This window comes from Acanthaster planci, linkage group LG06 (genome assembly GCF_054643075.1).
Source record: "Acanthaster planci isolate LZ-2023a linkage group LG06, COTS_SCS, whole genome shotgun sequence".
In the NCBI taxonomy this organism is placed as follows: domain Eukaryota; kingdom Metazoa; phylum Echinodermata; class Asteroidea; order Valvatida; family Acanthasteridae; genus Acanthaster; species Acanthaster planci.
In genome coordinates, this window is record NC_141782.1 from 17,649,289 (window position 1) to 17,665,718 (window position 16,430).

The 16,430-nt window shown below is 41.8% G+C and overlaps 1 protein-coding gene across 6 annotated transcripts in view; it reads right to left on the minus strand.

The window, feature by feature from the left end:
• Positions 1–16,430, minus strand: part of cep192 (centrosomal protein 192) — a 95,947-nt gene that overhangs the window by 43,980 nt on the left and 35,537 nt on the right. For all 6 annotated transcript variants that reach the window (XR_015425635.1, XR_015425634.1, XR_015425633.1 and 3 more), the window contains exons 30-32: positions 16,155–16,375; positions 13,713–13,881; positions 10,458–10,661 (exon numbers count right to left, since the gene is read on the minus strand). Coding sequence is in view for 2 of the 6 variants with exons in the window: in XM_087137966.1 (XP_086994092.1) it covers positions 10,473–10,661; positions 13,713–13,881; positions 16,155–16,375 (579 nt within the window). In the remaining 4 variants the exon portion in view is untranslated. The remainder of the gene's footprint in view (positions 1–10,457; positions 10,662–13,712; positions 13,882–16,154; positions 16,376–16,430) is intronic.

The following is a 16,430-nucleotide window of genomic DNA, read 5'->3' on the forward strand; positions in this document are numbered from 1 at the left end:
CCAAGCAGCCTTTCGGTACGTCTGGACCCAAGAGGAACATGGACATTTGACACACGCAATCCATGTGCCCACGGACTGTTCGAACAGAAAATATATGCATGTAAATGTCCATGTATGTGATGCCCACGTGCATGGTAAAAACATGTGCACAACTTATGAGTAGTGGTATAATGTGTTGGCGTTGTGGCATACATAAATGGGGCACCACGACTTAAGTATGTTGAGTGGAATAGCCCGGGCTAATTTGGAGGCATTTCTTACCCTTTGTCGTTCTCGTTTCATGAAGGCTCCTCTTCATTTTTGTTCATTGGCATTTCTTGATTTCCCACAGATCGTGGGCGTGGCGTCTGACTTCAGCAAAACCAGATGTACATGTTCAGAAGAAAACAGTGCAGCTCAGAATGTGCACTGCAGAGTTTGGAGTTTGCTGTCAGTCCTGGCCATTTGGCCCTGGTCAGCCTGACTTCTGATGTCCAACTTTGTCTAAATTTTGCTTCAGTTGGAAAGTTATGCAGGCTTGTCATATCTTTATAGGCATGATCTGATCAACATGATCTCTAGAACCAAAAATGGGACTGAATTTTCCAAACTCGACCCAAGACAAGCATTGATGTGCTGGCAGCTTGCAACAATGTCTTCTCAAATGTACACGTATGTCACATATGCAAATTTTCTATTTTAATAAGATACCTCATTATTATATATAATAAAAGCCACTTTTCACAGGCCCTTTCAAAGATCTGTCAATTTGAGCTATGACATCCATCTAAAGAAGGAAAGCAGAGTGAAGAACCGTTGCTGACCTTGTGCCACAAAGGAAACACCTGGATCTGCAAGGCAGTTGGCTTCAGACAAGATGCGTCCAGGGCACACGTGGCCAATGTGCTATATATAATGATCTACATGAAGTAATCACTGAATCGTGAAATCCGCTTGGCGTGAAGCGTGACCAGTCTGAACTCCACAACCCTGAGAGACAGACACAAAATGCACACGCAGACACTCTCTCCCCAGGGGTATCACGAGGTGGGTCAATTGCTAATTAAATGTATGTTATCATATTGTCAACATGGACACTCTGTCTTTTTTCCTCTTTTTTTTTAACTGTCGCCAAAGCACAGCTTGATTTTGCACAACACTGTTGACGCTTTGGTCAACAGGGGTGCTTAGACGTCTAGATGTCTCACAGTCTGAGCCCTGCTGCAGACATACATGCGCTGAGGGAATGGACAAATTGCGACATCATGTCTTCCTAGATGAAGCAGGCTGGGCAATGCATCTCTAGGGGTTCAGTGCACTTAAAGCTTGAGGCACAAACAACAATAACTTGATCTCTTTCTCATACAATCTGACTCTTTGAGTACTGAGTAATTTACATGTATCTTTTTTTAAGTCCCTCACGTAGATTGTTTCAGCAGGATCGATGTTTCTTCCATCTGCTCTGTTTGAATCTTACATGTGTATACATTTTTAGCTGGTGCTGCAATGCACATAAAGGAAATGGATGTGCACGTTCGTAGTCGGTCATGAATAACAGTAACGTATCTAAGAGGACAAGGAACTCTGTTTCCTTTGTTTCCATTTAACTTGACACTCTTCCACGCGCACTTACTTTATACTACCAGTTTGGAACAAAAGATTGACAAGAGGATAGGAAAAATTCTTTGCTTCCGTCCGAGTGTCTGTCTTTTATCTGCTCTGAGTGGGAACAAGAGATGAAGGTAAGCTTTCACAGAGAAAAGACGGTCCTTCAGTGGAAACTCACCCTGTACACGCACAAGTTTACGCGCATATGGCACAGGACGGGCAGAGCCTACGCAACCAACTTATGATGGAATTCTTGAAATGTATGGCTTCTGCATGCGTGCCGGACACCCAGTTGATGTGGTTCTCACCAACCCATCTCTTCTTTGCCAGTGAGGGGGTGCTTCAAGTTGGGGCAGTAAAAGCTATACAAGCCTACAGTCACAGGAGTGAACACGCTTGCAACTGCCGACATGCCACTGTTCTCTGACTGTTCTATTGTCTGTACTATTTTCGAAGAACTGCCACAGGATTTGCACATAATTTTTCAATTGTGGTTCCTCAGCCCATCTCGGACATATTGCCATCCACAACTCAACTGAATGTGGTTACACGCTCACACATATTTTTTTTTTTAATTTCTTATTTTTTTGTGGTTCTGGGGGCACACACGTTGGGACCATCTATAGTCACTGTGGAGAGACAGATGTTGAGGCACACAAGTCCACATTTTCCTAATGCACCACACAACGTGAATTCACATATGTGTAAGGACACAATACTGGCTAACAAAAATGGGACACATAGGTAAAAATTCAATCTAGTGAAAGGTGTTTAATTTACTTTTAAATTATGACAATGGACCACCCTCTATCAGAAAATAGCAATGGGAAGATAATCGGCCCAAGAAATTTTCTTCCATGCAGTGCTTTCTGTAGAGGGGGACCTCATAAGTTAACGTTGGTTACGGTGTCCACTTTGCAGTCAACCATGCAATAATAAAAGTCAAAGAAAAACAATGTGGAGTTGTATTGTTGTGGTTAAGCTTTTCCTCCTTTCTGAAGGTCATCTTTAAAAAAAATGTTAATTGTTACTAATTTTACGATATCTTAATAAGGTGGACACCGTAACTAACGTTAACAAGTGTACTTTTTCACACACAACAATTTTAAATGATTTGCAGTTTGATGACTTGAGGAAAACAGCTGGTTGCGAAGCTTGCAAGTACTTCAAAGAGGACATTATCATTGACAACCAAAGAACAGATACCCTCAATTTCAAAGATCTTTGTCCTGTAGTTTAACGTTAGTTACAAAAATGACACGGACACCAAAAATTTCGAATCAAAGCTAACATTTCATGTGACAAGTTTATTATGACTTGCTTTACTGGAGCCCTCAAGGCAGTTGCCTCACCTTCAGAAAATTGCCTGTGTTACTATGTGCAGGTGTTAATACATGCACATGCTTTTTCATTTCTTGGGAGCATCTCTGTGATCTACATATCTGATAAGCCACTTCAGCCTATTTTTAGATGCCCTATATGCATGCAAGAAGGTTGCACATGAGCTTCACAGAAGTTGAAATCTTTGACATTGTGAACTTAAGTACATGTATGTATATTTAAATGTGCACCATTTGCAACATTAAACAATTCTGAGGAACAAGTAAATTGAGTCAATGACTATTTTATTTTTCATTCTAATCTTGTTTCTTAAAAACTGTATTTCATTGTGGAGGCTATACACTGACGATCCCATCTGAAGAACATGGCACATCTCATTAAATGAATTTCATTGAATTTATTCAGTTCGTGCCACCTGGGTGACTCATCTTTGCTGAAAAACTGATGAACTTTTGACTACAGACCTTAGACAAACCTCTGATGACATACTTAGACAAAACTACTTTTGGCAATAAACGTTTAAAAATACTTATTTGCATAGACACTGTATAGTGCATTAATTTTACCTACTTCTTTGCTGTCCAAGTGAAAGTAACGCAAAGATGGATCTGGAATAAGTGAACTTGGATTAACAACACACAGAATGAATTTCCTGTTAACGGTCAGATTTTTTTCCCAAACAAAACTTTGCTTATTTTTATTTGGACGATCCATGCAGTATATAACTGCCAGTTCATCACTAATGATGCGCTTGATGGCACCTGGATACCATGCATCCTCAAATGCGACGACAACTATATCCCCTGCAGTGAGCTGGCGATCGGCAGGCTCTTGTGGGGTCCTGAAATTACAGAAATGGCAACAGGAATGGTTGAAATCGAATAATCTTTGATTTAATTACTACTAAAGCTTCTTTCACGAGGACATGTGAATCTACAGACATATAATCTTATCCAACCATTGAATCTTTTTCTCCTTTCTGGCTTCTGAAATAAGATAGAAGAAAAATAAAATTCAAATAGAACAATTTTTTAACATAACCGGCAGTGGCTTGATTTGTAGAAACATAAAAAAAAACTCTAACAAGACCCCAGGGGTTCCACAAAGGCAAGTTCCCCCATCTGTGTAAACATCACTTGCCTACGTGTTACATCAACTTCGCTCCATTTACTTTTAATTCACTGCGAACTCGCCCCCATACTATTGGATGACAAGTGGGGCGAATTTTAATACGAATGGGGCGAAGTCGAAAGTGCCGGTGTGTAACGAACGTGAAACACTGATGATTTCTTGAACTTGGCAAGGCTATTCTTTAAGTTTGTTCATTTTTGTGATGGACTTTAGCTTAAAAAGTGTAAATTATTTGTCGTTTTGCAATTTCAAGCGGGACTTCAGATGTTTACTATTTTTTTCTTCTGTACGTTAAACATGGACACGATTCACACGAAACCATCCAAGCGGTCCGCTACAAAGCCCAAAAATCACCCATTGACTATCCATTAAAATCTTCCCTTTTACAATGCCATCTGACCTCTTTTCACAAAAAAATACAGAAAATAAAATCTATTTAAGTTGATACAAACCTTTTGGCTGCTCTTTTTCCGGATATTGGCTGCTCTTTTCCTGATTGTTGGAGGGAAAGCTGTCGCGCGCAGCAACTTTCTCCGTTCGTTACAAAGAGACGCGAAAGCGGCGCGCGGTGGACACGGTGCTTAAAATAGCTTTATCTCGGAAAAGACGTATTCGAGCCTAAAACAATTGACCTTTAGGTCATCCATGCAGGGTACCATTGCACGTGTACGACCACTAGTCAGACTGCGTTGATCACCAGTTAAAACATGTGGACATTTTACGTTAGTTACAAAATGGACACGAAAATTATAGCGATCGATATGCTGATGTTTTCTCATCCTCGAGGGTAATTATGGTCTAGCACACATTTTACACGATGTTTATTAAGCTCATTTCGAATAAATATGGCTTTTACAGGTAAGGGTGAGGCTTGTAAATGATGATTCTGGCCCTTTTCGTCATGGTATGGTGCGGTGGACACGATGTGAAACGAACGTTAACGCAGGTTCAGCTGCCATTTTGGAGCGTGGATTTATTTATTTTTTTTTTGTAAAGGGCCAAAATATTACTTCATTGCTTAACTCAAAAAATATGACCATTGTGATAAAATACGTGAGCTATAAGTAAAGTAGTTGAGTTCATTAAATTTTGTTCAAGCAATGTCCCATTTTTGGGCGCCATTTTGAACTAAAATTTGCTCTTCAACGTGAATAAAAATTATAGACTCGCATTTACACTGAATTATTTATCTTTATTTATCTCTCAAATACATGTACAACTATAATCTCAAGCAAACATTGCTTGAAAATGGTTACATCATCTGATAAATTAAAGTTCATTTTTTGCATCATGAAAGTTGGCCAGTATTGTGACCTTACACATATATGGGTTTATAGCCATCTCGTCAATGCGCCATTTAAGATACAACATGAAGGCAGACATCCAGTAGATCCAATTTGGACCCAACCATTCCGATTTTTGCTACAGGCAATGCCCTGAATTACACTCATTTTTTGGCAATCTTTGTGACGGCAATTCATACAAGCCACCAATGAAGCGCTCTCAGACTGTATTCGATCAGAACATATTCTGCCAGCCCCTGCAGCTATGAAAGGCAGCTGCATTCTCTTAAAACATCCTGGAAGGGGAAGGGGGGCCTGAAACGTGCCTCTCTCAATGTCTGCATGAAGGAAAGAAACAAGACAGCAAGAATGCAGCCAGCTTTAAACTAACGCTCCTTCAATGGAGGGAGGAAATTTAGTGACTGCAGGAAATAGGCACACATCTGAATATGTAGCTGTTGTCTAGGGCAACACTTGCTGTATACTCCTTGTTATTGTAAAGGGGGTTACATTGTCCCTCAGTGCGTGAAAGGATGAGAGTCAAGAAACAAGGTCTCACTCTACAAGCAGTTTCAATTTCACAGGTGCACCAAAACTATTTTTCAGAACACATGAAAAGAAAAAAAAAAAAAACCTGTGTCATTATACGATCAATGGCAGACTCTTTGGTTGATGTCAACATGAAAATTATCCCCAGCTTTGGGTTAAATGTGCAAAAACTGCCACCTTTCCAACACACTTCTCAGGTCTCGTGATATAAATAGTAATGCGATGTATGGAAAGGGCCTCTGGGTACACAGAGAAGCAGTATCCATCCTATCATTTATGTTGAGAGAACTAACAAGTCTGCCGTAATTCATCCGGGACGATAACATTTATATTAGAAACACAGTTTCCCCAGCATGAGTGCTGCCCAAGTAGCTTATAGTAACAAGAGGAAGGAGCAAAGCTCCCTAATCCCATTCACTGCCTGCAGCCTCTCTCGGTCCCAGTCCGTACGTCTACTCTCCTTCCTTATTTTTTGTGTTGTGAGAATAGCCCCTCCATATACGACGGAAAAACATCGTTACCAATGACGATCATCACAGAATTAAAAACCTCTTTGTGAAGCATTCCTGTCTCCTTGGTTCCTTTTTATCTCAATTTTGGCCCAAGGCAGGCAGCTAACGTGTGCGAAAGCCCCAGACAATGAGATTTTCCAGAATTTGAAAAAAAAAAAAACAAGCAGAGAGTGCCAGATTTCTCTCTTCTGGGAAACGTTGTCTCGCCTTGCTGTCGCCGGTCAGATGTTTGTGAAAGCCACGTGCGTGGCCAATGCAATTCCCTAATATAACACCACTAGCTACGGTTTGCTTGGGTAGCTTAAACATGGGTATGGCGACTACTTTTCTCACACAATAGGGGCAGAAAGAGACAGTGGAAATTTGAGGAACTCCGATTTTGGGAGGGTGGGAGAAAGAATCAAAATTTGAAAAAAAAATCACCACTGGAGTTCTTTGCTTTTGTCTGATTTTGTGTGCAAGATTTATCTTTCAAATAAGGTTTTCATCACAGACAACAGGGGAACAACATGCCATTCAAGGTGTACAAACACTGTGTGTAGTCATGTGTCTGAAAACAGTATGTTGCCAACACAGGATGGTGTTGAGGAGCAAACATGGCTTTCCTCTGGTTCACTGTGATTTGAGTTCACGATGACTCTTTAAAGCAAGCACCCACACATTGTAAGGAATGAGCATCATTTACAGTAACTGCTGCAATGCCCTGTTTCCTTACACAACTTCATCAATTAGTCAATAACTTATCAGACTACAGAAAAAGAACAAAAATTCAAAGACTGATTTGGGACATTTCTGAATATAAACCAGCCTACACAAAAAATTACAACAGATTTCACTTTTAAACACGTGCAAGACTTGTTAAGAATTTTGGGGAGGTCAGCATTATCAAAAGTTGAACGCAAAATTTATCATTTTTTTGGGCTTTATTTCTTTCAGTGTTGGGTTAAGATTCTTTGATTGGTATCCAGCCAATCATGTTTTACTTCAACAGGTTTAAGCCACTTCTCACACCATCCCTTCCTCTCACACACCACTGAACCCGTTAAAAAAAAAAAAATCCCTACCCAACTCTCGTGATACTTGTAGGCAATAGTTACAGGATTTAAACCCTAAGGCCGGTGCGTGGGTGCAACATGCTGAGTCAGGCACTCCTTTAATACCTTACCCTAGCCAACATACTACAATGTATACCTGAACCTGTAGAAGCGGGGATCTCTTTTTATTCACAGCAACAGCTGTACTTAAACAACGCGAGTAGCCAAGCGTGTCGTCTCAAAATAAAAACCACTGACTTCATGCAATGGTGGCACTGGTGGCAAGACCAGCCTACCAGAAACTACTGTTGTCTAAGGCAAATTCAGCCCACCTCCCCCAAAAAAACATATTAATGAAGAAGACAGTCAGAACCCGGCTAAGTTAGCCACAGAAAAACACTTGAAACGTGAATGATGTTGACAATGACAGAGCACGACAAAGGAGAAGCCAGCAGCATCACGGCAAGCCTGAAATGTTTCCTAACTGCCAGAAACAATAATTACATCAATGACATATCTGACAGGAAAGACAATTGCTTGAAAGAGTGGCTCCCACTCGGGAAATCTTCATAGCCACAGACTCCTTTGACTCATAGTTCGTCAGAAGGAAAATGGCCTAGAGGTGCAGAGAACAAGGGACAAACACTGTTCCGGGTCAGTAAACACGGACGGCAAACATTATTACGTCTGATTGATTTCAGATGTGGCTTGGTGAGGTTTGGAAATTATTCAGCCGGGAAGCAAGAAAGGAATAGGAAATCTCCACGGATGACATTGAGGCCAGCTGTTTCAAATGCCTCACAGATACAACCAGTCTAAGCATTCTCAGAGGATTCCTAGTTGCAGATATATATTTTTTTGGTTCGCTTCCTAACAGAGATGTTAAGGGATTGATTGATTAGGTTCAGATGCACTGGCCAATGCCTGGGAGGGAGTATTACAGATTCTGACGAGTCACTAAGCTGGAGTCCGCAGACCATTTGTAAGGAGTTAGCTATAATGTGCAAGAACGTTTCTAATCTTGGGTAGGTAAAGAACCATGAAATCCACAAACAAATAAGAATGATCTTTTCAAATGTTTATTACATTTTCCAAAACAATACAGTGTCATTAAGAACAAATTAGATGTGCAATTAAGCTGAAAAAAAAAACAAATCTGCGTATCGAAGAAAATCGCATTCGTGGAATAAATGATTCACATTCCAAATTGCGTCACTGAATATTCTCCAGTTATCTTGGCAGAAGGGAAAAGTATGGCACAGATGCAGCTTATAACAGGAACAATGTGGAGTGGGGACACAACGCACGTCTGCAAGGGTAAACATTACAGTAACTGTCAAAACCATCCACATCTTGTACTAACTCTCAGATACCCTGCGGCAAAGGGGGACCTCCCCTAATGTGATGCACAAGCCCTATACCCCGAGGCTATTGTGCCTACTGCACCCCCCTCGGAAATCTGAAAGGAATTTCAAAGATGCCATCAACACAAAAGAAGACACAATAGAGGGGGGTCCCCTTTTACCGCATATCTTGCATCGTATTTACTCTCATTTAACCTGGACAAAATTTCAATCTCTGACAACTGTCCACAGTTGAACTTCACTGCCAAAGAGAGATGAACTCCGGCAATCATATGCAGCAAGGTATGAGACGGAGAGAACCCCCCCTGCTTTGTGTTGGTCATTGTCTCACAGGAATCGGGGGAATTCCTTTCAGACATCTTGGGGGGATGTGTTAAGTAACAATAGTCTGGAATGTGTATAGGGATTGGACATGTTGGGGGGGGGTACCCCTCGGTCTCATTTCTTGCTGGGTATACCGGCAATCACCTGTTTATCCTACCCTGAATCTACTGGAATTTTTCCATTCTCAAACCATTAAACAGTGCTTCTGGTCCTCTTCTTTGTTGTACAAAAATAAGCAAGCATCTAGTTTTGTTGCCTGTTATTATACCAGATAGCCAAACAGCACAAAGGTAGTCATTTCTTTATTACATGAATCAATGGAAACACACAAAATACTGATATCAGTATTAACATGCAGTGTTGTATTCGAGTCCATCACAAGTCCCTTCAAAAGTCCAGTCACAAGTCTTTCCACAAGGCCAGTCTTACGCATAAGAGTGAACAATGACAAAAAGAATGCTTTTGTCACAGCTCATTTGAATAGCTTGGGAATTGGCTTAAGACTGAATGACTTGTGATGGACTTACAGGGACTTGCAGGGACTTGTGATGGACTTACATGGACTTGCAGGGACTTGTGATGGACTTACAGGGACTTGTGATGGGCTTACAGGGACTTGTGATGGACTTACAGGGACGTGCAGGGACTTGTGATGGACTTACAGGGACTTGCAGGGACTTGTGATGGACTTACAGGGACTTGTGATGGACTTACAGGGACTTGTGATGGACTTACAGGGACTTGTGATGGACTTACAGGGACTTGTGATGGACTTACAGGGACTTACAGGGACTCGATTGATTTTTTGCAATTAAAAGCTGCAATTGTATCAACAACTTTTTAAACTTTGTCATGATTCAGAAAGTGAATTATGGAAAACAAGTCAAAAGGGTCTATTCAGGCTGCCTTTGTAAATCGGTAAGTCTGGATGCAACATAGTTCCATATGCGCGGTGTTTATATTTATTTCTATGCTATAACTGTCATTTGTATGAAATAAAAACGGCAGAAGAAACTCAGCTGATGGAAAGAAATCTCACATCCCATGTGTTTGAACTTTTTAAAGTCTTGAAAGCTGCACTCGTGGGAACACGTTAGTGCATTTAATGCATTCTACCGATGTTCTGAGTCACGTAACAAACTGAAAAAACCCAAAAACCTGCACTCTCAGAATCAGCTACAGAGACAGGGTGCAACTTTGTTCAGAAAGTCGGACTTCATCTCATTCTGCCTCTGCCATGACCTCCGCATAGCTCCAGCATCTGTGCATAAGTAAATGAGCTGTTGGACAGCAAAGGCCAGTTACTACGGAAACCAGAGATGCATCACTGACCTTATCATGCTTGATTCATTCAGCAGTGCCTTCCAACCTGGAGAGTAGGTTGTGGTGTCCTTCTGTCTTTATGACCAGGGCTGCCTGGTGCTTGCCTGGTGCTGTGGGCTTGAAGGAGACGGGCAGATGGATGAAACGTTTGGACTGGATGGTGTGCTGGTGATGGCGGATAAAAAAGGGAGGCTGGGGACTGACAAATTTGACCTGTGCAGGATAATGGAAAACATGAATGATTTCAACATCACACTATATTTTCAACATGATACCAACAATGAACATGTGTCGAATACGAATACAGCTGATACGATCCATGCTGAAGTCACTCAATTTCTAAAGAACCACAAATGCCCTACTTCCAACATCAGCAAAGGAAAATACAAGGCTCTGGCATTGTCCAAAAGTGTCAATTCCATTCATGCTCTTGCTACTGATGAAGGTGGGGTGGCTGTAGTTAGGAATAAATCTGACTTCCATGATAAGACACGTACCATCTCGGATGACAGAAACACAATCAGATGTTCTCCAACCCTTCACCTAGATACCAGAGAATTCTCATTTATCTCCCATGAGAATGGTAAACTACTAATCCCCTACCTAAAGACCTTGAAGACAAGATTTACCCAACATCCTGTGAGGTACCTAAGTTAAACAGATTACCTAAGGTTCACAAGGTCGTTGCTCCTCTTTGACCCATTGTCTCTAGTTTGTTCAGACCTGCCAACATGCAATACTCCTTCCTGAGGTCAGGTATTACCACACAATAGATTAAAAATCTTAACGAACTGAAGGCTGATTTCAATACCTTTTAATCTATTGTGTGGTAATGCCTGACCTTAGGAAGGAGTACGGCAAGGCTGGCAGGTCTGTTTGTGTTCTCAGTCCTCTGGTGGGACATTCTCCATATCTTAGCCACATCAGCAAGGATCTCATGGAAAAGATATATGTGAACTCAACGTACCACCTTAAGACGGTACTGTTTAATGTCTCTGCATTAATTACTGATGTTCCAACAGATTAAGGCTGTCACGGTGATTAAGTCTTGCCAAGAGAATGATTAAGACCTTGTTAATTGCACACCTTTAAACAGATTCTACAGTTGTGGATGTTCTGCCCGGATACCACCTATTTTATGTTTTGAGAAGCAGTCAACATATCAGAGGGGATCCGATGGGTTCACCCATTTCTATTTAAGGGGGTTCTGGATACCCCTGCCATCACCTACCTCTCTGACTTTCTGGGGCTGCTACACCAATGATACATTAGAAGTGATTCAAGAACTGTATACTGACCAATAGCATGAACCACTTGCCGCCGGGGTTGCCGGTACCAGACACGTATTCTTTATATGCGTGCCCGGGGTCTCCGAAATCATACAAAGGGAACTGGGCCTAGTAACAAAAGACCATACTTGTAACAAAAGATCAGGCTGCTGGGAATTGCCAACATTTTTTCACTCTCAATAGTGGAGATAATCCAGCCTTGTTTTGAAACAGTATACCACGATTTGAGACATTTAGCGCGAGCGGACTACAACCGGGGACAAAAGCACTCCACCACCGCAGCGATAGGCCACACAGTACTGCTGCGCGCTAATCTGGCCCCTATTGAATAGAGGTCAGCAGTGCACTGTGCCAGGTTTGTGAACAAAAGAAAATTACGTAACACCACACAATCTGGGTTCTTTTTACAAGGCGTCAATAGATGTAGTCTGTCAGATTACAGTAGAAACCAGACGGTCCTTCGTGTGGATGTAAGTGACCAGTAAATGAAGATATGAATTTTTAAAAATTTTGAAAACAGAAAAAAAATCCGGCATCATCAACATTCATAAATGCCCCCGGCGCCATGTGGTTGTCAGTTTAGACCCGACTACCCAGATCTCAGCTGAAATTATGAAAGAGGACACTCTTCCTCTTCAGGATATATTGTTAGAAGGTTAATGATGACAATTGTATCCCATCTCTGTCTGCCATAAACCTTCACACCATCATATTTCTCGCAAATAATCTGTAATGCTGACTCTGTTTCATATCTGATGAGAGGGGCAAAATGAGATAAAGACTGTCACGAAAGTCCTACGTGGTTTCCCCATCTAGACAAATCCGTGTCAGAGCACTGAGCCTCGCAACAAGTCTGACATCAACTACTAGGTGCGCGCGCATTCCCTCCATCAGAGGATCTTCCGACACGATGACGGGTATCATCAGGAAACACAACATCTCTTCATATCAGAAGCTGTTCAACACCATTAGACTGATCCTGCCATCAGCTGAAGGCACGTCTCTGCTACTAGAACGATATGGCATTGTTTACAAGTGCAAGTGTGAGAATTCTCCAGATAATCACCAGGGAGACTGGTTGTCAGCCATCAGATTTAATGATCATTGCAACCTTAAAGGTCTGACCTAACACTGCCATCCAAGAAGAAATCTAAGACACTAAACATCTGATATTGAGTGGCAGTTTCTTCGTACTCATCCTGGGCTGGGTTTGCCCACATTGTCCTGTGTTATCATTCCTGATCCCTTCCACTGTGGGGAAAGGTCTTCCGGTATCTACAACCACCAAAAACAGAGCATCCTGGGGCTGAATCAAAGCCGTGTGATACGGCTGAAAACAGTCTGTACTAACTGCACACCCTGACCGTGACATCTACAGCACGGGAATTTGTTCCAACAGATATTATGTCCACATTTTATCAATTTCAACATGCTGGGTTGAGCAAAGAAACTTGAACGTCAAGGCAGGATTCAAACCAGCAAACCAAGTGGGCTGAATTGAGCTGTTCATTCCTATGTTGGCAACCTCCAAATATGTCTGCAAACCTCTTTATAATGAAAAACTTGAAGTTTGGAAAAGACAAGATATATAAGCCAAATTTGAAAATGAAGTCAAATGCCTCATACCACTAGAAGTATTTTCAGCAATGAGAGTTGTCTGAACAACATATGTAAGATATTTTTTACAAATGACACAACGGTTGCATCAGATGGTAATATCCTCCCCACATTCCACATTGACCTAACGGCATTATTTCAAAGAATGGTATTTCTTAGCTTGCACTGCAGACTCCAAAGAGCTGAGGTGAAAGGATTGAAGACTGTGCATTTTTAAACATAATATTTGACGTTTTTGTCTGGTGCAAGGTGAAATAAACATTTTGAAGGGTTTCACAATTGATGGCTTGGGTTCCTGAAGCAATGCGTCGGGATTATAAGCTGCTGTATTGACGAAAGAGACTTTTGAACAGCTTACTGTGTGGGCCTGCTGTGATTTATTCTGCACCTGAACCTTCAGAGTGGTAGTGGAGCCAACCCTGGTCTTGCTGAAGATGAGATGATCATGGATCAGCAGTACTCCCTGGACTGACTTGGAGTCTGGACTTCGATTCTGTCTCTCCTCTTGAGTTCTAGCATCTTCGGGGCTGTGAGGGAGTATACACAAATCACAGAAACGATTGCTCACTGTACATGTATGGAGAGACCAATGTTGAAAGGTCGATTAAGCTTGATTATGAGTTCCAGACCAAACAAAAGGTTTGGAAGGATTTTTCTATTTAAAAAACATTCTTGGGAAAACCTACAACCACTCTCTTTATTTGGATATTTCCCCCCCCCCAAAAAAAACTATGATGCGTTGGCACCGTACTGTGAACAGATTGTACTCATTGCTGTGCAATTATGTGATTCTCGGACAAGAACAACACATGAGTATTGAGTCCCGAGTTGAAAGTAGCACTTCCCATGGAGGTGAAAATTGAGAGGGGCGCTTTTAACGAACAGATTTCATCTACATCCCTCAATGCTCAAAACCTGAGGCCACAAGTAACTTCTTCTTTGAATCAAACAGAAGTGTATACGTGACCCACTCCAGGAAAAGGTGATATAAGTTGCCAAAAAAAAAAATCAATCAGATTATATACATGACTGGAAAGCCCACATTGTAAGCTTTCATTTGGTATATGAGAGAGCTCCGTAGCCTTTTCCTTTCCGGAGTTATGACACATTTGCATATTAATAAGCTCCAGGCAATTGAAATTGCAAAACCGAGTAAAACAGGCTTTGAAATATCTGGCTTTGATGTGGGTTGTAGGCATTTAAATCTTACTTAGCAACCAACATATTCTTGTGTTACAACCACCTTCAAAATTCGCACAAGGACTAAGGAATAAGTATTTTCAATGATTTTGTCGGAAAAAAGAATGTTTGAATCCAACGTTGAGCTGGTCGTTGCTCGTAAATGCATGGTGCGACTTACATCACCTTTTCCAGGAACCGGTCACATATGCGCATAACGTTTTCCAGGTACACCCTATGTGTTATACTAATAATTTTTCAGGGGGGGTGTCTTTTCATCGGACTCCGAAGGCATGTGTACACATCCTGTTTTTCACCCAACACAACTCTTAAATCATTGTCTGGTATCCTGTGGCTGGACTGTCATTGTCTGGTTTTCATTTACTACCATCCTGAGTGAGGGTGGTACAGGCAGGTCCTAGCCCACACAAGCTGTGCCAACAGGGATGTCCGGCAATGTGCTTCACATCACCACCCAAGCACAATCCCTGCCAGCACTGAGTGATTCATTAGCTAAGATGGGGAGCCGCGCATGTCCACTGGGGCCGACCATGATTGGTTCTTTTTCCTGGCCAACCATTACACAAAAGGGTTCCCTTTCTTTGTCTGTCAATGGCCGGTTTCCTTGTGGGACAAGTCTGATTTCAAGCACTGCACACCACTACCTGCCAAGCTCCGCTTTGGCAGTTCTAAATGAGAGGATTTGTCTGGAGTACATGTATGAGACGGGTTCCCAAGGTGTAAGTGATTGACACCGCTGCACTAGACTTCCTCAATTGTTTGGTTCCATTCCAAAGTCCTTCAAGGCTGTGCCAAATATACCAGCTGGACATCAGGAAATGCTGTTTTATCTCAGGAATTCGTAGGTCTCCCAGGAGTGCTTCTGTTTTTGCTTTGTTGTCAAGTGTTCAGCTTTTATTTGGTTTTAACTTGTTGGACAGGAAACACAACCAGACTAATGGCTTCAGTCGACTGTCGTCGCCGGGGACAAACCAAAAATAAGTTTTGAAATCAACAAAAAAGCAATCTCACATGCGTTAGAACAATACAGGAATCATTCTTGTTCTGTGATCACTTTTACGATCGTAAAGGACGGGACCCAATTTTGTGACCAAAAAACCCTGGGCCAAAAGGCCTATACCTCAGAAAATGTACAGTACCAGAACATGCTAGAAGATCAACACAGCAACAAAAGTGATTAGGAACCAACTGTCTTGTTAAACATGTACTGTCTGGACCATTATGTGATATACATGCTTCCACGTGTACCGAAAATCTCAAAAATGAATCAACCTTGCACAATTTCCTTTTTAATGGATATGTAAATGTTAGATAAAAACTAGACTAACTAATAAGCATCATAAGGCCTCCTTCTTGACCTTGTCTGGTGGGTGGGGATTAGGCAAGGGAGAGGGGGGGCATGGCTGTCATTCTCTATCTGTAAAGTACCGGAACCCACTCAAATGCCAACTCTGAGTCTAGTTTGTATCAGAATTCACAGCCCCTAAGATAACTGCAGGAGTTATTGTAGCCTTGTGACTACTCCAATATCCTTCTATGCAACTTGCACTTCCCCCTTGAAGTTACGATAAGTGATTTTAAAAAATGGCTAGTGACAAACCTGACGTCTCCTTCACTGGCAGTGTCGCCCTTGCCATGCTGGGCTGGAGTACCTTGCTTGAGTGCAACCTGTGGCCGGACTCTCACCAGAGTCTCCTCGGCTGTTCCTTTCTTCTTTTTCTTTGGTCTGTGCAGTGGAGGTGCCACATCACCTATTCCCTGACCCATCAACTCGATGCGGGTTGTGTGGCTATTCTTGGCCACCACACCTTTGTTACTGCTCTATGTTCGAGGAGAGACAAACAAATACTGGAAAGTCTATCAACTCTTCATGGCT